Below are 24814 nucleotides of genomic sequence, written 5' to 3' on the forward strand. Positions count from 1 at the left end.
AGTATAGATCTATTTATTTTTTTGTCAATTGCTTATAAGATAATAGGTATAAGTATAAACATGAGTAAGAATACAGGAAATAGATACAAATAAATGGGGACAATAGGACAGGGACGGTAGGCACGATGGTGCCCTTATGCACGTCCCTTACAGACCTCTTAGGAAGGGGGTGAGGTCAATAGTGGATTTCAAGTAAGGGTGAGCTTCAAAAATTTCAGCAATGGGTTCTCTGCCCGGTTGCTGGGTGGGAGTGGCTATTGTAGGCGTGGCCTAGTTGACCTCCTGCACCACGGGGGCGGGGGGGGCGCATTTTCACCTTCTCCAGGCTCTGGGGGCTTTTCTCGAGCCTCTAGAAGGACAAAAACTGCCTCCCCCGGGGTCTGGATGCCCCCTAAAAACCAGAAATGGGCCTATTTCTGCTTCCGGGAGGCCAATTCTTTCCCCTCCCCAAGCCTCCACATGGGCCCTGCACTTACTTCTCATCCAAATCGGGCCGTGTGGAGACTCCTGGGAGGGGTGGAGTGGGAGGGGCAGAGCGGGGTGGGGTGGGAGGAGCCAGACAGGAGTGGGATTTGGCGGTTCGCTGAACCAGACGTAACGTTAGCAACAGGTCCTCCTGAACCAGGGCAAAACCACAGCAGCCCACTCCTGATTCCAAGCTATTTAGCTCTCATCAACTAGCCATACCCTTTCTGGGTTTTGAACCCAGGCTGCTTGTATAGTAACCTCTAAGTCATGGGCTCTCCTCCCTTTGTTGGCTTTGGAGATAAATAAAAAATGGACTATTAAGAAATCACGCTAAAATGGGTAGTTCTATTTGTATCTGACACTGCTGATGCTCACATATCACTGCTAAGGGACATTGCGTGGATTTGTTGCCACCAAAATGAAAAGTCTCTCTTTCCTTCTGACAAAGGAAGATACTTTCGAGCGTCAGGATGCTAAGACAGCTCAGGAGAGGCATGCACAGGCTTTGTCAAGTTAATAATCTTGACATTTTCCGAGCTCCCATTGAGAAAGAGCAGATTGTGTGGATTCCAAAGGGAACTAATGCTCTCTTTGCTGCGAGAGGTTTGGAGATACCCTTGCAAGCAGAATGACATGAAGGTGAATTCTATAATTTGATGTGAATTCTCTCCAGAGCTGCCTAACTTCAAATTCCTGCACTCCACCTTTACACCTTGCAGAAATGTCAGAATTGTTATTGAAACCCTTTTTGTGTGTGTGTGTGTGTAGTAAAGTTTGCATTGTGCAAATAGGTGTCTTAAGGATCTTCAGGGCTAAAATTCCTTGTACAAGGATTAAAAGGATACAAAGATAAAAGCTACGGAGGCTTAACATCTTTTATTGAGCTGCTTGCTTTTCTCTCCAAATACTACAGTCATCTCTGGTGAGATGAGCGACTGTATAAATGTGATCAGCAAATAAATAAATAAAGTTGTTGTTTTGCTGCTAATGGCATAAAGGTTTTGTGCTACTTGATTTTCGTTTTCCATTTTTATTAGTTGTATTGAAAGCCCTCAATGGTGGAAGAGTATAGACGTTTATAGCTATATTAAAAAGTATTGTTTTGTTCCAGATGTTGAATTTCATTATAAATTAAAAATACTGTAGATGGACAACACATGGTGATATATTTCTCATGGACCCTTTGCTGGTACCAAATTGGTAGTGGTGGAGGAGGAGGAGGAGAAGGAGGAGGAGGAAGTGGAGGTGGAGAAGGAGGGGAGGACTGTGGGGTCCTTGGTGCTCTCTGAGCTTGTTGGTTTCCTTGCAGACTTTTCATTATCCAAACTAGGTAACATCATCAGTGCTAGAAGAGAATGGGGTTTGTGGAGAAGAGAAAGAAGAGAAGAGGAGGAGGAGGAAGGAGATCTCTAACAAGCATCCCCTGATGGGACTCTTTCTTGACCAGGATTTTCAAGTGGTGGCAGCAGAAAGCTAAAACAGCACTTTTGGTTGCATTAACATGAAGTCAGGGGCATCAAAGGCAATTTGAAGTTGTTTGTAATCCTCTGTTGGGCCAAAAGAAAGCCTGCGTGACTGTATGTACATGCTGCTTGTAGCAGCATGCCAGTTCCAATAAATATTTGTAGCTCAGGGTTGAATTGAGGGGTCCTTGGTGCTCTCTGAGCTTGGTTGTTTCATTACCCAAACTAATGAATTCTAGTGACTAGCACTGATGATGTTACCTAGTTTGGGTAATAAAACACATGCCAGTTGCTGAAGCCAGCCTTCAGCTAAAGTGTTCAGCTTTTGCCTGGTTTTTAGAGCTGCCTTTTTCTGTGCATCCTTCAAACACTCTCGGAGGTCTGAGAATTATTCTGCAAAAATTGTTGATGCCTTTGCAACTCCCCAAAGCCATCTCCTATGTCTCCGGACTTGGACTCCCTTTTAAATAATTGATGAGGAAGATTTGATGGGTAGCCAAAGCTGTCGGTTTTCAAGGATATTGGTTGACTTCTATAAGGTAAAAGATAAAGGTTCCCCTCGCACATATGTGCTAGACATTTCTGGCTCTAGGGGATGGTGCTCATCTCCGTTACAAAGCCGAAGAGCCAGTGCTGTCTGAAGATGTCTCCGTGGTCATGTGGCTGACATGACTAAATGCCAATGAGGCACAGAACACTGTGACCTTCGCACCAAAGTGGTCCCTATTTTTCTACTTGCATTTTTACAAGCTTTCGAACTGCTAGGTTGGCAGAAGCTGGGACAAATAGTGGGAGCTCACTCCGTTATGCAGCGCTAGGGATTCGAACTGCCAAACTGCCGATCTGTCTGATCGATGTTCAGCGTCTTAGCCATTGAGCCACCGCGTCCCTTAGACTTCTATAGATAACCCTAATGTCTGCTTTACTTTGGAGCTCCTTGAGATATTCCTGTATGACAGTTGTCCTTTTAGCAATGAATGGGGGTAAATAAATAAAGTACTTTTTAGAACTCCTAGAGTTGTAAAACCCTTGGGTCCCTGATCTGGCCTGCCTTGATTGGCTGAGACAGTACCTCTGTTGGATTAGGAATCAACCCATGGAAAGTACCATTGGTAGAAATAATAAGGAAGTTGCTTTGTTCCTTTCATTTCAAAAAAAATACATACATTACAAGGACTTTCCACTCTTTCCTTTCATCTTTCCTTTCATTCATGCTGATTAGTTTGGTTAGGGTTTTTTAATTGCTTTTGTTTTTTAAAGATTCAAAGCAGAATGAAAGTTGGCAGACAATATATAAAATGTGCCAACTATATAGCTAGCATGTAATAAACTTGTAGTGCATTGAACTAAGCTGCTGTTCCTAGTTTCAGGTAATTCCTTAACTTTAATGATCACAATTCAGCCCAACATTTCTGTTACTAAGCGAGGCAGTTGTTAAATGACTTTGGGCCCACTTTTCTGGCCATAGCTTTGTTCCTTATGCCATCTGTCTTGTACATTTGCAGGGTTCTTCCCCGCACCCCCATGTATTTCTATACATTCAAACTAGACTGTGATGTTTCCTTGTGTCATATATGTGTATGTATGTGGGTATATGCATAATGGTTATCTTTTGAGAGCTGAATGCAACAAAATCTCATTTTAATGTATGCTGATTAGTGTATATTTAAAGTGACAATAAAAAAATATATTCTGTATTCTATTCTACTCTAAAGCAGATAATACTAATAAATAAATACTAATAAATACTAATTCTATTCTATTCTATTCTATTCTATTCTATTCTATTCTATTCCATTCCATTCCACTCCACTCCACTCCACTCCACTCCACTCTATTGTTAAATAAATCTGTAGCTAATAAGCTAAGTTGTTAAGTGAATTTGGCTTCCCCATTGACACCGCTTGTCAGAAAAATCACAAAAGTGATCACATGACCCCAGGGCACTGTAACCGTCATAAATATGAGCCACTTGCCACAATGGTGGGATTCAAATGTTTTTTACTACCAGTTCTGTGGGCGTGGCTTGGTGGGTGTGGCAGGGGAAGGATATTATAAAATCTCTAGTCAGAGGTGATATTTGCCGGTTCTCCAAACTACTCAAAATTTTTGCTACGGGTTCTCCAGAACTGGTCAGAACCTGCTGAATCCCACCTCTGACCTGCCAAGCACCTGAATTTTGATCAGATGGGTCATATGCAATGGTCATAAGTGTGAAAAAAGCTCATAAGTCATTTTTGCAGTGCCATTATAACTTTGAATGGTCACTAAATGAACTGTTGTAAGTCAAGGACTACCTATACTTGTGCCTGATTGTTCTTACCTATTGTCGGTCTTGTTGTCATTCCTATTAAATATCTTTTATCCTTTGTGTACAGAAATGTCGGACGTGGGTGGTCAACAGTCCACAATGGAGTCTCTCTCCCCTGGCCAGACCTCTGCAAACGAGACCATTCAGAGTCTCTACCGAAGTGGAGACTTTGAGGCTGCTCTACAGCTGGTCCAAGCAGCCAGCAGGAGGAATCTCTCTCAAGAGGAGAAGGTTGATAAAGTTGATAAATGTGATAGATCTTACTAATACTGTTACTGGGAATTGGATTAATATGAACGAATTGAAGCACTAAAGAGAATAAGAGACAATGGATAGAAAGAATTGCCCTTTAAATACTATTGTAGAGTGATCGTAAACTGAAAGAGGCAGACATAAAATTAGATAGGGGGAATATTAGAATATAAATGTTCATAGAATAAATAAAAATAATAGAAAGATTAGAAGTCTATAGAGGTTAGGCATTTTTTTAATGTATGTTTAAACAATAAAATGAGGATTACTTAAATTTGATAAACATGATAAAGATGACTAATATTGTTACTGTGAATTGAATTGATATGAATGACACCCAGAACCAACTCTGTTCACACACAACATGGACAGATATTATTATTATTATTATTATTATTATTATTATTATTATTATTATCAACAATAACAATAATTATATATATATACATATATAAATTAAAAAGGGGAGAAGGTGAGGACCCAGGAACTTTATTTGGCCTCTGAAAGTTTGAAGGAGTTGAAGGTTTTGAGGACGACTGATCTCAAAATTAAAAAAAAAAATTATGCTTCCCTTTCTCAAATCAGGGGCACCTGTTGAGCCTTTCAACCACCTATGGGGACCTGCTGGCCGTGAGATACTTGTTAAAGGAGACAGGTGTGACCATAAGCCCTGAACCCAGTGATGATAACCCAGCAGTGGTAGCTGCGTATTTTGGACATAAGGACATAGCACAAGAATTGCTAGAATCTTTTCTTGGTAGGTTGAGTTTCTAGCCCTTCTCTTTCTGTACACTTTTACTTACGTCATGTAGTCCTCAACTTACAAGAGTTCATTTAGTGACCATTCAAATTCACAATGGCACTGAAAAAAAGTTATTTACGATCAGTTTTCACACTTATGGCCGTGGTAGGATCCCCATGTTCATGCGATCAAAATTGGCAATTGACTCATATTTATGACGGTTGCAATGTCCTGGGGTCACGTGATCCCCTTTTGCGAACTTCTGGCCAGCAAAGTCAACGGGGAAGCCAGAGTTCACTAAACAAACAATTTGATGAATTAACAACTACAGTGATTCACTTAACAACTGCGGCAAGAAAAGTTGTAAAATGAGGCAAAACTCAACTAACAAATTTCTCACTTTGCAACCTCAATTTTGGGGTCAAATGTGGCCATACATCGAGGACTACCTGCTTATGGAAGAAGCTGCCAAGATGTATTCAACAAACCATGCTTTGGGTAGTGTGAATAGTGCAGTGGCCTTAGATGGGGAGCTCTCGTCTCACAATCAGGAAGCTGTGAGGCTGTGAGTTCGATCTTAGATAGTGGCAGATATTTCTCTCTCTAGGCACAAAGAGAATATATCTTCTGGAAAAAAACCTCTGCATTGGTAACAGGAAGGGCATCTGGCCATTAAACACTCAGCTCCATTCAGTTTTCCAGACTCCACCCCACAAGGGTTTATGGGGTTGTTAATGGAGATGATGAACAGGGCATTTGCACAACATGCTAAGCCAAAACCAGTCCAGAAAAATTCACACGTTGTCTTTGCCCAAACAAGTCATGGTTGTTATAACATCAGTCCACGAATGCTCGTTTTGATAGGTGCAACGAACATCTCGCAATTGCTGAATTGGATGCTGGTGGTGGCATGTCAGCAAGGCCATCTAGAAGTGGTTAAGCTCTTAGTGCTGGCATACAGAGCGGATCCTGACAGCTACGCTGTGAGAAAGAATGAGTTCCCGGTCCTTCTTCGATTGCCACTTTATGCCGCCATGCAAGAAGGTGTGTGATGGTTTGTTCCTTCTGGGATGATTTCTTCCTTTTTGGGGGACTCTCAGGGACCACTTTCCCAAAAGGGAGGATGGCTACCAGAAAAGTGGAACTGGGGCATGCATGGTGTAGTATTTAAAGTACGCAGAGGTGGTATTCAGCAGGTTCTGACAAGTTCTGGAGAATCAGTAGCAGAAATGTTGAGTAGTTCAGAGAACCAGCAAATCCCACCTCTGACTGGCTCCGCCAACCCCATCTCTTCTCTGCCTCCTGAGTCCCAGCTGATTGGCTGGGTCTTCTTTGGTTGCCCTGCACAGGAGAACGGAGCTGGAAAGCAGGTCAGTGGGGTGGGGAGGGAATGGGATTTTGCAGTATCCTTCCCCTGCCACGCCCACCAAGCCATGCCATGCCCACCATGCCACGCCACCATGCCACGCCCACCATGCCACGCCCACCAAGCGACGCCCACAGAACCAGTAATAATTTGAATCCCACCACTGAAAGTACAGTAGTCCTCAGCTTACAAACAGTTCATTTAGTGACTGTTCAAAGTTACAATGGCACCAAATCAAGTTGCAGCATTCCCAGGGTCATGTGATTTGCAGTCGGAGGCTTGGCAACTGGTTCATATGTGTGAGAGTTGTGTTGTCCTGGGGTTATGCAACCCCCTTTTACGACCTTTGGATAAACAAAGTCAGTGGGGAAGCCAGCTCAACGACTCAAGAGATTTACTTAACAACTGAAAAAGACAGGATACAAATTGAATTTTGAATTGAAAATTGTATCCATTGCATCTGTTAAAGCAACTGATATGATAGGATTATTTCCTGTGTTATTTTAATCATCTGCTGGTTGATTAGCATTCACAACTATAGTTTGGCGGCCATTCTGGAGGGCTGGACGGAGGTCTTAACTTGGAGAATGAGGCTGTATTAAATAAACAGGCAGTCCTTGTTTAGTGACCGACTCATTTAGCAGTTCGCAGTTATGGTGGTGATTAAAAGAAAAGTAGCTTTAACAAGCAATCCTCGCATTTACAAACCTCTCAGGTCTGTAAAGCAGAGAAAAGCTGAAGTCAGATTGTAAACACAATTGTGGTTTCCATTAGTCACCACTTCACTTAGCAATCAAGTGGCCAGTCCCAATTCTGTTCACTAAATGACGACTAGCTGTATTCTTGTTTTAAGGAATGACTTTCAGAATAGAATAATAGAGTTGGAAGGGATCTTGGAGATCTTCTAGTCCAACCCCTGCTCAAGCAGGAAGCCCTATACCATTTTAGACAAATGGTTGTCCAATCTCTTTTTTAAAACTTCCAGTATTGGAACATTCATAACTTCTGGAGGCAAGTTGTTCCACTGATCAATTGTTCTCACTGTCAGAAAATTTCTCTTTAATTCCAGATTGCTTCTCTCCTTGATCAGTTTCCATCCATTGCTTCTTGTCCTGCCTTCTAGTGCTTTGGAGTATTTCAGAACTGAGTCATTTAAAAAACGGTCTTGGAAAACCTGTATGTTAATTGCTTAACATAGCTTCAGCCCTTATCTGTGTTCGCTAGGCCATGACAATATCGCTGCCTTTTTGCTGGAGAATGGTTCGTTCTTTTGTTCCTACACACTAATGGATTGTCCCGAGGCGAGCAAACGGCTTCTTTGCAAACATTTCATTGAGCCAGTTCCTTCATCCGGGAATGTCCAGACAAAACCAGTAAGTCATGCTGGGGGGAGGGCAAAGAAATGGTTTAACTATTGTAATTGTTATCTACTTGTAGCCATGGTGGCACAGTGGTTAGGATGTAGTATTGCAGGCTAATTCTGCCAACAGTTTGATTCTGACCGGCTCAAGGTTGACTCAGCCTTCCATCCTTCCGAGGTTGGTAAAATGAGGGCCCAGGTTGTTGGAGGCACTTTTTAAACTGCTTAGAGAGGCCTGGTAAAGTACTGTGAAGCAGTATAGAAGTCTAAATGCTATTTCTACTAAAACTGCATTTAATACATATGAATAGTTTGTAAGGTTATAGAAGGGCACTTTGATTCCCACAATGGATGAATGGCTGCAAAAGTTGATGGAGTTAGCAAAGATGGCTAAATTGACTGATTAAAGGAAAAAAAGCACCATTACTTTTGTTTCTACTTGGAAACAGCTTCTGGACTTTATGCTTGAGGTAGAAAAAAATGAAACTTTTGTTGAGGTTGAGGTTTGATATTAGTATCTTATTCTACTGCAAAGGGAGTTGGAAGTCAATATCTTTTCTTTCCTTTTTTCCTTTCTTTCCTTTTCTTTACATTTTCCCTTCTCTTCTTCCTCTCTTATTTTCCTTCGACTTTCTTTTGCATTTCTATTTCATATTATAAATTAGTTTTTAAAACTAGTTTGTAAAGTTCAAAAACACAATAGATGAAAAATGAATAGTTGAATCTTGACTGCACTTTATTACTTTTTTTATTTGTTATTTTCTCCTGGTCTTTTCTGCCTTTCGATTTTATGTTGATCGAGATAAATAAGTGTACAATATATAATGACATGATATTTTATTTGCTCTGAGGTTATTTTTATACAATCGCTCATTTGTGCTTACTGTAGCATGGATCATTATTTCCTGATTATTATTCTTTAGGAATCTATTGGTGGTGGCAGACTAAAATCAAATCAAATGAAATCAGATCAAATCGAATCAATACATACATTCATATTTTGGCAGGAGTTATGCTTAGCCGTACACCGTAGCTTGGAAACTGTAATACCTGATTTCACCCAACATATCAAGCTGATTTTTAAAAATTTACATTATGGTTTAGTAATGTGAATAAATGAAGATGGAGAATAAACTGTGTGTTACTGGGTTAATGTTTGCAAACCCAGGGATATTTTTTAAAAAACAGTGTTATTGCAATATAGTGGTGAGAAAAAAAAAGACAGCTGATATTTTTCTTTCAGTTCTGAAATATATCCTTAAGCATTAATCTCTAATTAGCAGCAGAATAGTTCAGAAGAGAAGAATAGTTCAGCCTGCTATTCATAGCCTGAATAAGTTGTAAGAAATGTTCAGCCATATAGTAATTTTCCTGTTTCTGTTTTTCTCTGAAAGTCTCTCTTACCTGCTTTTAATTGGAGTTGCTGATGATCCCCATCTAATGTCCCTTCTCTCTTTATCTTCGGGGTCTTCCTGCTTTTTAACCAGAATTATTGATGTCCATTAACTGTTCCTCAACACTTTATCTTCAGGGTCTTTCTGTGAACTGGTCAAAGCTCAGATTGCCTTGGGTGGATTTTGACTGGCTGATAGATTTTTCCCATCAAATAACGGAGCTGGACCTCTCCACTAATCACCTGACCTCCCTTCCATCCATCATCCCTTGGGGACTGATGAACCTTCAGAAACTGAACCTTTCTGACAACCGATTAAAACAGCTGCTTGATGTACAGTCCTCGGATGGAATCATCTGCACAAAGTAAGTGGACCTTCTTCTTAGAGAAATTTACCTGGGAGAGTGTACTTTGAATCAAGCAAAGGCTGTATGGCGACAGTGGTGACATTACCAGTTGACTCAACTCTATGCAGTCTTAGTTCAAGAACTGTTTTGAATTGCTTTGTTCCCTAAGACAATGCTTGGGATGGCCCGTTCTGCCTTTGCCTGCCCTTTTATGAGGAGAGCAATGATGCTGTTTTGTGCTGGCCAGTGGCCAGCGGAGCTGGCAGTAGACTCAGACAGTGAGGAGGTTGGGGAGGAACCTGGGCCAGTCCTGGAGTCTGGGGAAGGCTCTGACGAGGGCTCTGCATCAGAGGCAGAGATGGGGCCTGGGCCGTCCGACAGTTATCAGCTGCCTTTGGAGTCGAATATCAGTGAGGCAGAAGAACAGCTGGGGCCTGTTCCCGATGTGCGCATGCACAGAACTGCCAGGAGAAGGGAACAATTAAGGAACAGAGGTTGACTCAGGAGTAAAGGCACACAGTTGGATGGTGAATGGCCCCTCCAACAGGGAATAAAGAGGAGCAAAAGGGCAGTGGTGTTTGCAGGAGACAATTAGTTTGTTTAATTAGTGTGAAGATTTGTCCGTGACTCTCAGAGTCTCCTTGCCAAGTATTTTCTATTACAGCCTTGTGCTTGGAAGCTATCGGCCTGGCAACTCTCCAAGCCTGGTAAGGTCTATGGTTGTAATTTACTCTTGAAAGACTCTTTGCTGGGACTTTGTTGGATGTGAATGATAGAAATTCACATTAGCCTAATAAAAAGGGGTTTTGATGGGACAAGGAATCTGTTTCGTGATTTTGTAAAGCCTAGGTCAGAACAGATGCTAAGGAGTCTTGTGTCCAAAGATGACCCAGATCGAGACTATGGTTAACACCTTTAAAACGAACAAGGACTTAAGTTTTAGGTTATTTAACCATTACAGCAATAACCTCTTGTCAGCTCTGCTATCTTCACTATGCCTCAATAAGTTTGCTGGCATCCTGTCATAAACAGAGAGAGTGGAGGAAATTGGGGAAATTGTACAGGTGGAGAGAAGAAGGATGTAAGGGGGGAGGGAATAATACTGACAGGAACCCAGAGGTGCTAAACAGCAGCCTTAGGGATGCCTGGCTGGGGAAAGAATGAGAAACCTCTTCAAGACATGCCTACAATCAAAGCGGTTCCCAAGACATCAAACCGGGATGCTATTGAACACTGACAGTCCAGTTGTCAGCTTTAAAAATCAGCTGTCACATTTCATGGAAGCGGGGATAGAGGAGATGAAAAGTTCACGGTTATTCTGTATGCCGTATTAAGAAATTCCAGTTACAGTTAATTGGTTCTCGCGATTTATGAAGTGTAGAAGTGGGAGGAGAGAAGGTGGATTCTGTGTAACTCATGAAAATAATTTTACTTTGGGAAATTGCTTTGGACATGCCAGATCTGTTTCTAAATAAATCAATTGGAGAGAAAATATCTCCGAGTGATTAATATCATGGGTACTTTCTGGATGCCTCACACTGGTCAGGGAGAAGGGTCTTGAACAGGGAAAAAGCTTGTAACTTTACTCAGGAATACTCAGACCTAGCCTTGCTTTTGCTGCAACCACTAATCCTTAGTAAAAAAATCACTTCAACCAAATGGAGTCGAGGGTTTTTCTCTCCTAGGGTCTTAGCTGAGGCAGGTCTGATAGCTCCATTAGTCTAATGGATTTTTCTTTTCCTTTTCTTTTTTTTAGAGTTTTAAATAAAGTTTATTTAAGTTTCATATATTTAAAACATTTAAAAAGAAACAAACAAACATATAAACAAATATATATACATATATACATTTTGCAGCAGGTATTGAGCATTGGTTACATTTTTCTTTTCTTTTTTTTCTTTTACCCAATAACATTGACGTGAACTACCTTGTTACAATACCTTCCTCATTCTTTTAATGTTTTAATTTCACAGAATACTTTATAATTAAATGCACATCCTTCATAATTTCATACCTTATTCAGTTATCAAATGTTACTTTTTCTTTAACCATTCATACCAACAGTTCCAAACTTTGTAGTATTCACTATCTTTGTTGTTTTTTAGTAATTTGGTTAGGTTGTCCATCTCTGCACACTCGTGAATTTTTTTTAATGACCATCTCCTCTGAAGGGACAATAGACAGTTTCCAATTTTGAGCATAATTTATTCAATCCATTCTTGGTGAGAGAGAAGTTCCCCAAAGATGGGCTCCAGCAGAAATCCAAACGCTCAGAAGACTAAACCTCTGCTCCTGGGGACCAACCCAGATTGTATCCTGCAACATTATCCTGGGACACATATATTTGCCTTCATCCCAGCTGGCAGCCAGACTTATTGAGTCTTCTGGTATAAAAGTCCATTTGTTTTGAGAAGGGTCACATTGGCAAGTTAAAAAAAGAAAGAAGTTAAAAAAAGAAAGAAGACACAAAAGAGTTTTTCCTTCCTTGCTTTAAATCTATCTATCTATTTACCTATCTATCTATCTATCTATCTATCTATCTATCTATCTATCTATCCATTCATGTATCTATCATCTATCTATCCATCCATCCATTATCTATCTATCTATCTATCTATCTATCTATCTATCTATCTATCTATCTATCTATCTATCTATCCATCTATCCATCCATCCATCCTTCCATCCATCCTTCCATTCATCCATCCATCCATCCATCCATCTATCTATCTATCTAACTGCCACTTTCTTTCTTTCTTTTTTTAATACACAGGTTACTCGAGATTGACATATCTAACAACCGATTCCTCAGCCTTCCTTCTGGTTTATTGCACCTTTCTCGACTCCAACGACTCATTGCTGCCAAAAATTATTTGGAAAGACTATTCAATGAGGAGAACGGTGAGTGATATCTTCAAAATTCAGCGATTTGCTTTGGAATGGAAAGAAACATGTTTTTTTTTCCTTCTGGACGTCCTTATCCTTTAACTTATGGTGGCCCTTTTTATGTTCAGTTTCTACATCTTCTCAAATCACTGAAAGTTATTGATTCTTCCTTCTTTTCATATCCTGAAGCATGTTCAGTGTGCCTGTCTGACCATCCTTCAACACACACACAAACCTCCTTCTTCATTTCTTTTGGAAACCCCGAAGCCATAAATGTACAACTTAATATTCTTAACTTACAAATCATCTTTACACATCACCATGATTGGATCCACCTTAAGTACAAAGTCCAGGCAAATTGCCTGATGGCTTAGCATAGTGAATGAATTTGGCCATTGTCATTCTGCAAAACTACAGTATATTGCCCAAAAAGGCAACTAATTCAGAGAAAATGTTCAAGAATAAAGCTAACTCACAAAGATTCTCATATTTCTTGGTGAGATATTTTCCTTTGGATTTTTTCCCCCCAGCAACCAACTGGATTGGATTAAGAAAACTGCAGGAATTAGATGTCTCAGACAACAGATTATCAGAGCTGCCTGTTTCCTTTCTGCACTGCTTGAAATCATTGCAAAACCTCAACGGATCTAGCAATAACTTAAAAGTGTTTCCTCTACCATGGGCATGTCCTTTGGTAAGTCTGGGTAATCATCATGTTTCTATAGTTACATGAACTCAGTGAAGAGGTGGTATTCAGCAGGTTCTGACCAGTTCTGGAGAACCGGTAGCGGAAATTTTGAGTAGTTTGGAGAACCGGCAAATATCACCACTGACTGGCCCCGCCCCCATCTATTCTCTGCCTCCTGAGTCCCAGCTGATCGGCTGGGTCTTCTTTGGTTGCCCTGCACAGGAGAACAGAGCTGAAAAGCAGGTTAGTGGGGTGGGGAGGGAAAGGGATTTTGCAGTAACTTTCCCCCAGGAGTGGGGAGGGAATGGAGATTTTACAGTATCCTTCCCCTGCCACACCCACCAAGCCATACCACATCCAGCAAACCACGCCCACAAAACCGGTAGTAAAAAAAATTGAATCCCACCACTGACTTTAGAATGTGTCATCGCATTGGGAGACATCTTTGAGTAAGTTCAGGTGGTCCTTAATGTACAACTGAGCTCAACATTTCTGTGGCTTAGAGAGACTGTTGTTAAAGTGAATTGGGCTCCATTTTATGACCTTTCTTTCCACAGTTACATGAATCACTGCAATTGTCAAGTTAGTAACACAGTTGTTAAGTGAATCTGGCTTCCCCATTGACTTTGTCAGATGGTCGCAAAAGAGAATCCCATAATATGGGGACATGTCAAACGTCATGAATATGAATCAGTTGCCAAATATCTGAAGTTTGATCATGTGACCAGGGGGATGTTGCAACGGATGTATGAAAAATGATCATAATTCTTTTTTTCCCCCAGTGCTGTTGTAACTTTGAATGGTGACTAAATGAATTGTTGTAAAAGTTTAATCAACTTTTCACTCATAGAAACCACACAAAATTAGTACTTTGGTGAAAATTTCTGTAGTCGGATTGAGATGCATAAATTTTTGTTACTATAACCAAAGTCTTTTTAAGGCACCACACTGTCACCAAAGATCACGTGCAAAGGCTTATACAGTCTATGCCAAAGTGATGCCGCCTGATGATAAGCAATAAGGGTTGGCCAATTTTATATTAATAACCATGTTTGGTTGCCTAAACAGTCCTTTTCAGGGCCACAAACAATAAAAATGTTAACAAAACACTAGCATCGGCCTTAGTAATTGCAACATGTATGCCACTGGGTATGCATCAGTTAATCTGTTTTCATAGTCATTGTAAGCATGCATTGTAAGCATGCAAGAAAATTCACAATCCCCACCCATACAGCACCAAATTGCAAAAAGCTTATGCTTTTCACTTAAAAACCACCAGTATTTACTTAAATATAACAATATTTGCTTAGCAGTTAGCATAAAATATTATAAAATCAGTGGCCTATCCAAAAAATGTCATAAACTGTAAACCGTAAAGTGAGTAGGACTTTTTCACACAGCTGTACGTGAGAAAACTTTTCCATGAAATTTCATCAGAAATGGTTTCTTTCTTTCAAACCTGTCCTCACTTTCTTAACAACTACAGATGTTGTATTTAGGTTTGTGTGTGTGCAATGAAGAAACTCGACATTCTTTGATGTAGCTCAAACGTGCATCTCCATCATTTGAACTCATTTTGTTCTGACCCAGCCTTAGAGAAGCAAGAAACAGACTCCTGGCCTTGAAAACCCCCTCTTTATTAGCTACTGTGAATTACTGTCATTCACACACCGAAAAGTCCAGGCAATAATCTTTCCAAGGGTTAACTGAAGTACAGACCTGATCAGTTCCTTGAGATAACTGCCAGGCCAGGAGTTTCTAGCCCCAAAGCTGTAAATTAAATTCTGGCAAGCACTCTCTGAGGCACGAACCAAGATGAGCAAATCTTCTGACAGAAATCCGAAGGTTGTCTCCCACAGTCACCACTCCCCTTTTCCTTCTATTTATTTTCTAGCCAGGGAGGGGCCATTCAGCGTCCACGTGTGCTTTTCCTTCCGAGTTGGCCCCTGTTCTTTAATTGTTCTCCTCTCCTGTCAGCTCTGAGCATACACGCATCTAGAACAGGCTCCAGCTGTTCTTTCTCCCCACTTATCTCAGTCTCTGAAGGCAGCTGCGTCTCTGGTGGCTGGGAAATGTCAGGCGGCCTTGGCTCTATCTCTGCTTCCGATGCAGAGCATCCATCAGAGCCTTCTCCAGACTCTAGAATTGGCCCAAGTTCCTCCCCAACCTCCTCATTGTTTGAGGCTGCCGCCAGCTTTGCTGGCAGCTGATGGGCCCACAACACACATATATTTTCACAAGTTTATTAGATTCATACCTGTATAAAATCTGATGGACAAATACAAAGTTTTCTCTTCCTTATATTTTCAGAAATCTTGCAAAGTAGCTAGAAACATGCTGGACTCTCTCCCTGATACTTTGGCAGTGTTTTGGAAAAACCATCTCAAGGAAGTAGATTTCTCCGACAATTCCTTGAAAGATCTTCCACAGGGTCTCTTCCAACTTGAAGTAAGTAGATTGTTCCTACCCTTTGGGGCCACTTCATTTACTCTGTAAAATAAATTGGGATGGCTTGCTTTATGTTATTTGCAGTCTCAGATCAGCAGGGGTATCTGATGAACATCTGAAGCACCTTCACTATAGCGCCTTGAAGGGATATTATTCCAGCCAACCGCTTGATTGATTGATTGAGTACCATCAAATCAATTCTTAGCAATTGCATGGATACTGTTGTGTCTCTGCAGCTGCAAACACAGAATAGCCCACTGTTAGTAGTGCAGGAAAATACAGTTACTTAATTGGCTAACAGCATGGCAGGTAACCTCTATATAAGGGAGCCCGCCAACCATTAGCCCTCATTGTGTTGCAGTTAGAATTGAGTGCTTACCAGTAAACCGTTGATTGCGGATCCTTGTCTCTGTCTCCTTCTTTCCCACGACACAATAGATGCTTTCTCCATCCTCTAGCTAGGTCCTTCAGACGGTACATCCATCACTGCTTGGATCAAGTCTGTCTACCTTGCTGCTAGTCATCCCCTTCTTCTGTTTCCTTCTGCATTGTTATAGACTTCTCAAGGGGTTTTGGCAGTGGTTTGCTCTGCAAGCTTGTTTCAATTTTAGTTTCTGAATGTTTTGTTACCAGGCAAGATTTTCTTGTCCTATTCTCCTTAGCTATTTAAATGTTTTGTGGGCCAGTTTGATCACTTGGTCGTGTGCCTGGTTGTTCGTTTGGAGCTATATTTAGATTCTGAGCCCCTGACTGTTTCTCTTATTGATTGGCCATTCGAATGGTCAGGTTTCTTATGTATTCATATGCTGGATCTACATCAAGAGGCTTGTTAATTGCTCCTTTGATAGAATACCAGGCTTCGATAAATTCAGATGTGTGGTGCGATGCTGGCATGGCCAATCATTGTAGTTCCTTCCCAGTCACACAGGTGTTATTATAAATGTGATTTGAGATCAGAGATTTTGGGTCGTGCTGTTGAACAGCTACTTGTTTTCAATTTTCAACTTCTCAAGGGAGCTGGGTTTCCAAAATAGAAATTAATTGTGGTCGTTTGCATCTTGAGAGAACTCTGGATTAGACCCTCACAATCTAGTTTGCTTGAATCTCCATGTAGTGGTGAAAGATACTGTGAGGTAGGAGAGATGGTGGACCTGCCCAGAAGCAAAACTTATTTCCATGCCATACTGGATGATTTGGGGGTCAGTCAGTTTCTTTTGGCTTGGCCTTTCTATAACATGATTATTATGAAATAAAATAGGGAGATAAGATCTATGTGGAGGGAAGGATGGACTTTGAATAATGGTAGCAGCTGCTTGGTGTACCTGGCTCTTCTTAAGACAATGTAACTTCTTGAGCTGCTCTGCCATTAATTACATGTAGAATTGACAATTAACTTGTAAAAAAAAAAATCTTATCTGTAAAAGGAAGAGGCAAAATCAACCCTAATCATGCTGCTTCTTGAACTTTGAGGTCAGCAAGTGTAATTAATTTCACGACTGTGATGATACATCCTCAGAGTCATAGGATATGAGATGGGCAGCAAATAAATTTTATAAATAACTAGCCAATAACCTGGAATTGCCCAGGTATTTATTTATCCCAATCCTGTAGTAGACAGGAAAATCCTTAGTCGGGACTCACACTGTTGTACTGTCTCTGGCGCACAGTCGCAAGTCTTCTATTCTTCTCCTTGGGAGTTTCTTGTCTATGCTGGTGCTTCATTTTGTAGCCTTTGATTGCACTTGGCCAATCACCTGAGGTTTCCTTGGAGGGCTGAGAGGGAGCCCCCTTGTGGAGAACTGTGAAGCTGTTACCAAGGCAAATCCACTGTGCTGTACAGTAGAAAACCGTTTTAAGGCACACACACCCTGAGGCATGTTAGGGGTGTCTTACCCGCACAGTTTTTGTTTCCACAGGGTAAGTCATCTGTGCACCAAGGTTGGTTGAAATTGCTCGAGGAGTTCCAGAGTTATTCTTGAACACACACACACACACACACACACACACACACACATCCATATATACACCATTTCACATTACATATAAACACATATTCATTATGCAAAATACATAGGAATGTAAAGAGTCTGCAACTTATTGCTTGGATTAACTGGTCTTGGATCCCTAAGTCTTCATATGGGTTTTGAAGGTGTGTGTGTGTGTGCACGCGCGCGCACGCGTACACACACACACGCACACACTGTAGTTGTGACTTCAGCTTATGCAAAGGGGCTTTCCTTCATGGAAAGTGAAATGCATGTAATCTGAATCATTTGAACACTAGGCGGTGCTCCTCTGTTACTTATTTGTTCTCTGGGCCATTCCTCAGTAGGGTTGTTTTAGTGCGGTGTGAAGACAGCTGTAATTTAAAAAATAATATACATGGTTGTAGCACTGCATAATTGTTTGATAGCAAGTCAGATCTTTGGTCTGGATCACCTATGCATCTTCTCTCAGCATGACTTCCTGAAGATGCGTCACCTACAACATTAGCCAACTGGTTTGAAAACTCTGGAAATGTTCATCCAATGCTTCTGGAGAAGGTGACAGCTGTCCAGGATTTCACACAGGTGGAATTTCTAGCCTTAACTGGAAATGGAAAATAAAATGTAGGCAACATGTTATGATGCTTCCATAGAGGAGCATTAATTCCATTCATCTCCTCTTACTCTTTGCTGGAGCTTAAAAAGATAAAGGTTCCCCTCGCACACACATGCTAGTCATTTCTGGCTCTAGGGGATGGTGCTCAACTCCATTACAAAGCCGAAGACATCTCCATGGTCATGTGGCCGGCATGACTAAATGCTGAAGGCGCATGGAGCACTGTTACCTTCCCACCAGTGGTCCCTATTTTTCTACTTGCATTTTTACATGCTTTTGAACTGCTAGGTTGGCAGAAACCGGGACAAATAATGGGAGCTCACTCCATTACGCGGTGCTAGGGATTTGAACTGCCAAACTTCCGATCTGTCTGATCGATGTTCAGCGTCTCAGCCACTGAGCCACCGCGTCCCTTAGACTTCTATAGATAACCCTAACGTCTGCTTTACTTTGGAGCTCCTTGAGCTCTGACTGGATGATGGGAAAGAGCTGAAGAAGCTTCTTGGCTGAGAAGCGAAACGTCTTCAAAGAAAAACCAGAAAGTCCAGCTGCCTCTTGAAAAAAAAGCACATTTGGGATAGTCTAGTGTCACTTTCACTTTAGATGATCCTGTATTCCTTAGATGGTCCTGTTTCCTTTATGGTCGCTATGTATATTAGATGGATAAGCAGGGGGAAAAGCAGGAAAGAAAAATAAATAGGGAGAAAAGCCTTTCTGGTTCTAACTTTTGTATTTCAATGAGCAACATTTTCAGGCAGCAAGTATCTCTGTATACGTGAATAAAGAGACTGTTCGATATTTCATTACTGTCCTGGTTTGGGGCAAGGTTGTTTTTGTTTTGCTTTTTAAAAAAGATCAAAACACCCCTTGATAACAACAGCAACCACAAAAAGTTTTCTACCTGAGATGAATAGTACGTGAATAGTTTTGGGGGAGGAAAATAAGGGAAAAATTGTGCCTCTGCCTACCAGCATCCATTGGTATTCATCTGGCTAGTGTTCTGTCAGTGTGTGAGAGAATTGAGGGCAATTTGGAAACTGAAACAGTATTTGCTTCTGAGCAAGAAGGAGACAGCAAGGAGCCTGGACATGGCTTAGCTCAACTGTTCAGTACTAAAGCTGCTTGGTGCTCTGAAACTGAGACTGAAACTGAAAATCCTCTCATCTGCTTGTGTTGTGCATTTGGAACAGATTTCTTTTCAGGTGGAGAGTGGAAGTAGAACTCTTTAGCATCAAAGCGTGTTAATAATAATACACAAAATACTAATGCTCTGATAGTCATTTTGAAAAATCCTTTCTTAGTGAGCACCTAGAAGCCAAAAGAAATATACATGCGAAATTTCAAGCTTGTAGGCTTTACAGTTCTGGAGATTTTGTGATGATGCATGAGTGGTATTTTGCTTTTATATACTGTATATAGATAATAACAAATACGAGGAGTGTGTACACCTATGGAAGATAGCTTGATGTTTTTTTATGTTTTGTTTGTTTATGTTCGTTTTTAAAAAGCAACAAAAAATTTTAAAATGCCCTAAAATTATATTTTTTCAGTTTTTTTCCTGTTATCCCATCTCTTTTTTCCCCCTTTGAATTTTGCATCTCCTCTTTTCAAGATTTATCAGATTTCAGTGGTCTATATGTCAAATTCTGCAAGATCGTGATGCCACATCTACCATCTTGCAGATTTTGAACAGTTTCCTTTCCTGGGACGTCTATGCAAAAACTATCATTATCGATTTTCCCTTTCAGGCTCTGGTCTCCCTGAAACTTTCTGGAAATCAGATAGTCACCTTACCTTCTCCAGAGAAGTGGGCTTGCCGATTGTTGAAATCTCTGGATCTCTCTAAGAATCAGCTTGGAAAGTGAGTTTTGGGGGTTTCTCTTAAGTCACGTTACGGAAGAAATCTCCCTGTTTGATTGGTTTTTGTTTACATTTGCCTACAGAACTGAGGAAGGGACCAAAACTAAATGGATTCCCTTATTCACTACAAGGAACAGAACTTGCATTGGCAGCGAGATAGGTAAGTGTGTTAGAGAGACAGACAGACAGATGCGCAGGATGAAATGAAGAATGGAGTGGTAGGATATTCAAGTACATTTAAGATTCTTGATGGCTGCTTCTTTGATTGTATTTTCTAGCTGAGACTGAGTATTTGTCTTTAAATAGATCTGTGGAATCCTTGGTGCTCTCTGAGCTTGGCTGTTTTCTTGTAGATGTTTCATTACCCAGCTAGGTAATATCATCAGTGCTAGAAAGGAATGAGGTGTGTAGAGCTATGTGTTGGGGGAGGAGGAGCTGTGGGTTCTTGGTGTTCTTTGAGCTTGGTTGTTTTCTTGCAGATGTTTCATTACCCAGCTAGGTAATATCATCAGTGTTAGAAGGGAGTGGGATTTGTTCTGTTTATGCTTATTCCGTCAGTGTTGGTGGGAATCTTCTTAATTGTTCCTTGAATAGGCTGTTGTTTACTATTTGTTTGTCCGAGCTGGCACTTCCTCGATTGGAGTATTGAGCCTAGTGCTAATCTCTGTTTATCTGAATCTTAACTGCTGGCCATGAAGTGTTTTGGTCTTTTTTGTTTCCTTTTTTGCTTTTTTGTCTCTTTTGAATGGTATGTAAATGGTATATAAAGTGACCCATAAAACCAATAAACTTATATACCACTTCATAGGGCTTTACAGCCCTCTTAAGTGGTTTACAGAGTCAGCATATTGCCCCCAACAATCTGGGTCCTCATTTTACCAACCTGAGAAGGATACAGCCCTGAGCCGGTGAGAATCAAACTGCTGACAGTCGGCAGAATTAGCCCGCAATACTGCCTTCTAACCACTGGGCCGCCTTGATTCAAAACCAATTGACACTGCACATGAACAAGATTTTTTTGACAGCCCCCCCCCCCCTTATATTAATTTGCAGTTTTCTGAGCTCATTTATCCATTTCCCCAAATTGGTAGCCCCTGACAATATTCACGGTGTCTTTCTTCCGCTTTCTCCTGGTTTATTTTCTTAAAATGCTGTTTTCCTCCAAAGGGTTGGAGGATTGGAAATGATTTCCTTATGTTTATAATATGTATTGAAATCCCCTTTTGATCACCATCCCTTTTTCATCATGAGTTGTCCTCTGCCACCTTGTGGTCATAAGAAACTCTCTGCTGTAGGAAAAACAGGCCAAATGAATATTTTAAATATTAATAAATAACAGATTGTTCTCCTGTCCCTTTCTTGAGACCTGTGATCGACAGCTGGCGAATAGGGGGCTTTATCCTATCAAATCTGATTGCTAGTTTGCAGAACGTGTGTGTCCTGGATATCCTCTTATCTAACTTGTATTTGTCTTACTTTTTCTTTCCAGAATATACCCTACAGTTTCCTGAATTCCTGGCCGATACGTTGGAGGTCCTCTATCTGAATGACAACCAACTAGACTCCGTCCCGCAGTCTGTTTGTCTCCTCAGGGGGCTGTCAGAACTCTACTTAGGAAAGTGAGTTGAGTTCTTCCCAACAGTTGTAGAGAATATTTAATTCATTAATTTGGAAGAATATTTAATTCACTGGCTGCTGAAACTCCAGAGGTTTCCTTTGATGAACGTGGTAGTTTCAGTGCAAAGATTGGGTGCTCTTGATTTTCTCCAGATATTTTTGAAGGTGTAACATAATTCCAAGAGAGCCTTGCCAAGATGTAGACGAAATAAAGGAATTTTAGCTGAACACAGCTAGAAGATCCAAGACCCCAAGAATGGGGAAATACAGGATGAGATTCCCTATGTCCACCTCTCAGTGTTATCTTGAAGTTGGTTGGGGTAGGAGATGGTTGAAGGAAAAATAATATATGCTCATTGTTTTCCTGGGAAGAAGAGTAAAATTAAAAAGAAATAAATGAACTCCTATGTTGAGTAAAAGACTGTGAATTTTAAAGTTTCTCAAGATTATCATTTCACTGAGAACTTGTGAAATGATTTTTAACAACACTGCTGAGAAACACACAAAACAGAATTTAACAGGAGGGGTTGTGTTTCATCTTAGCTAACCAGAAAAGTGGAGAAACTTTGTTCAAGAGACTTAGTTAACAACAACAAAGGTGATTAGGGGATTGGAGGCTAAAACACATGAGGAACAGTTGCAAAATTGGATATCTCTAGTGAATAGAAGGACTAGGGGAGACATGATAGCAGTGTTGCAATATCTAAGGGGCTGCCACAAAGAAGAGGGGGTCAAGCTAACCTCCAAAAAGCACCTGAGGGCAGAACAAGAAGCAATGGATGGATGCTTATCAAAAAGAGAACCAACCAAGAACTAAGGAGAAATTTCCTGACAGAAATTTCCTGACAATTAATCGGTGGAATGACTTGCCTCCAGAAGTCATGGGTGCTCCAACCTTGGAGAGTTTTAAGAAGAGATTGGACAACATTTGTCTGAAATGGTGTAAGGCTTCCTTCTTGAGGAGGGGATTAGACTAGAAGACCTTCAAGGTCCCTTCCAACTTTGTTATTTTCTTAAGTTTCCTTTTCCATTGAAATTCCACGATGGTTTCGCCTAAGCTAAAGCAGTTTCATGTTATACCTCCACATATTCATTTGAAGGCTAGACTCGTTGCCAACTTGCCTACTTCAATGTCGCCCTTGGCAAGGCTGAGGATCAGTTGATGAGTGTGTGTCCTTTTCTACATAGTAACCCAGGCATCCAAGAGCTTCCTACTGAACTTGGACAACTGGTTAATCTTTGGCAGCTGGATATCGAGGATCTAAACATTGGCAATCTTCCAACGGAGATCAGAAAAGAGGGTGAGGTTCTTCCCTTTCTCTAACTGATTAATCTCAGCTGTTCAAACAGGAAGAGAATCCAGACCAAGCCTGATTTTATTCATTATTGAATGATGGGCAATATGGAAGGGCCTCTGTCCAGGTTGTTGTTTTGAAATAGAATTGCAGACCTCAGATTTTCCATGCGATTCAAATTCAGCTCGATCAGTTCCTTCGCAGGCAACCTTCTCCTTCAAACAGAAGCTCACAGTACAGCCATTTAATGGATTCCACTCCTCCCACCCGTACATTTCTGAGTAAGTGCTGTAGAAATGACAGGCAGCATTTATTATTTTGCAGAAAGTCATAGTTTTTGACATCCCACAACCAAACGATGTCAGTTTTGTCCCTTCCTGGCCTAAGATTATATTTTTCAGAATGGTTATTTCTGTTGTAACTTAACTTATTGGCAAGTTCTGCAGCAATTAAGACAAACCATAACTGGAAATTAAGGATCCTTGGCTTACATAAAATTGGGCTTCTGGTATTTACTCATTTTGAATAGGCCTATTATTGCTTGATGATGTTCCATCAGTTTGTTTATTTTTGCAATATATGACTTCCGTATTCAGCCCAAACTTTAAATCAGGAGAATCCAAGGGTTTTTTTTTTTTGTAAAAAAACCTATTGATTAATTTTGCATTTTTTTTCTTTAGTCATCCTAGCTTCCCACACTTCTAAGGAATGGACGGGAGAAGAAAGAGAGAGGGGGGAGGAAGGGAGAGAGAGAGAGAGAGAGACAGAGAGAAAGAAGAGAGAAAGATTCCTCAGATCTCTCTTATTCAGGGTCCAGGTTGCTTACTTATAGAGGGCTTTAAAAATTAGTCAAAGATGACTGGAGGTTGCTCATCCTGCACAAAATATATTTTTTTATTAGCTATCATCTACCACTTTTGCCAACCCAGCAGTTCGTAGGCAAATGTGAGTAGATAAGATAAGGTAGGAAGGTAATGGTGTTTGATGCACCTTGGCATATAGACATGACTACAGAAGTGTCTTCAGACAATGCTGGCTAACTTGGCTAAGAAATGGAGATGAGCACCACCCTTAGAGTTGGACACAACTGGACAGGGGAAGCCCGTCACCAATCATCTACCAATGATTTCTCCATCCCTTCTACCTGCAGGACCCAAGACCATTTTAGCTTACTTACGTGCCCAGCTACGCAAAGCAGAGAGATGTAATGTGATGAAAATGGTGGTGGTAGGTCCTCCTCGACAGGGAAAATCCACCCTGGTTGAGATCCTGCAGACAGGGAAATCTTCTTTTTCAATGCCTGACAATGCCACTGTCCGGACCACAAGATGGGAGCTCCAGAGACCTGCTGGATTCAAATCCAAGGTAAATAAAAAAGAGAAATGTCTATGGAGATTCTCAGTCCTCCAGGTCATGGTTGTCCCAGAGGTGCTTGTTCAAAATTAAAAAATTCAAAAAAAAAGTGGCTTAGGACCATTTCCCACTCTTGCAATATGCCTCATGCTCATGTGATCAAAATTCAGATGCTTGGCAACTGACTCACCTTTATGATGGTTGCAGGATCCCAGGGTCATGGGATCCCCTTTTGTGACTTTTGGATAAGCAAAGTCAACAGGGAAGCCAGATTCACTTAACAACCGTGTTATTAATTTAACAACTGCAGCGTTTCACTTAACAGCTGTGGCAAGAAAGGTAGCAAAATGGGGCCAAACTCACT

The 24814-nt window shown here is 40.9% G+C and overlaps 1 protein-coding gene across 4 annotated transcripts in view; it reads left to right on the forward strand.

Moving 5' to 3' along the window:
- The window catches only part of LRRK1 (leucine rich repeat kinase 1), a 102219-nt gene that overhangs the window by 11793 nt on the left and 65612 nt on the right, over window positions 1-24814 (forward strand). For 3 of the 4 annotated variants that reach the window (XR_015745101.1, XM_026709255.2, XM_087941317.1), the window contains exons 3-15: window positions 4310-4473; window positions 5080-5251; window positions 6101-6280; window positions 7827-7975; window positions 9494-9720; window positions 12476-12603; window positions 13119-13282; window positions 15587-15724; window positions 20074-20186; window positions 20269-20345; window positions 21675-21804; window positions 22991-23103; window positions 24248-24462. Coding sequence is in view for 3 of the 4 variants with exons in the window: in XM_026709255.2 (XP_026565040.2) it covers window positions 4310-4473; window positions 5080-5251; window positions 6101-6280; window positions 7827-7975; window positions 9494-9720; window positions 12476-12603; window positions 13119-13282; window positions 15587-15724; window positions 20074-20186; window positions 20269-20345; window positions 21675-21804; window positions 22991-23103; window positions 24248-24462 (1970 nt within the window). In the remaining variant the exon portion in view is untranslated. The remainder of the gene's footprint in view (window positions 1-4309; window positions 4474-5079; window positions 5252-6100; window positions 6281-7826; window positions 7976-9493; window positions 9721-12475; window positions 12604-13118; window positions 13283-15586; window positions 15725-20073; window positions 20187-20268; window positions 20346-21674; window positions 21805-22990; window positions 23104-24247; window positions 24463-24814) is intronic. The other variant, XM_087941318.1, reaches the window with a different exon arrangement.

Source organism: Pseudonaja textilis, chromosome 13 (genome assembly GCF_049901715.1).
Source record: "Pseudonaja textilis isolate UNSWEBS1 chromosome 13, rPseTex1.2, whole genome shotgun sequence".
NCBI classification, from domain to species: domain Eukaryota; kingdom Metazoa; phylum Chordata; class Lepidosauria; order Squamata; family Elapidae; genus Pseudonaja; species Pseudonaja textilis.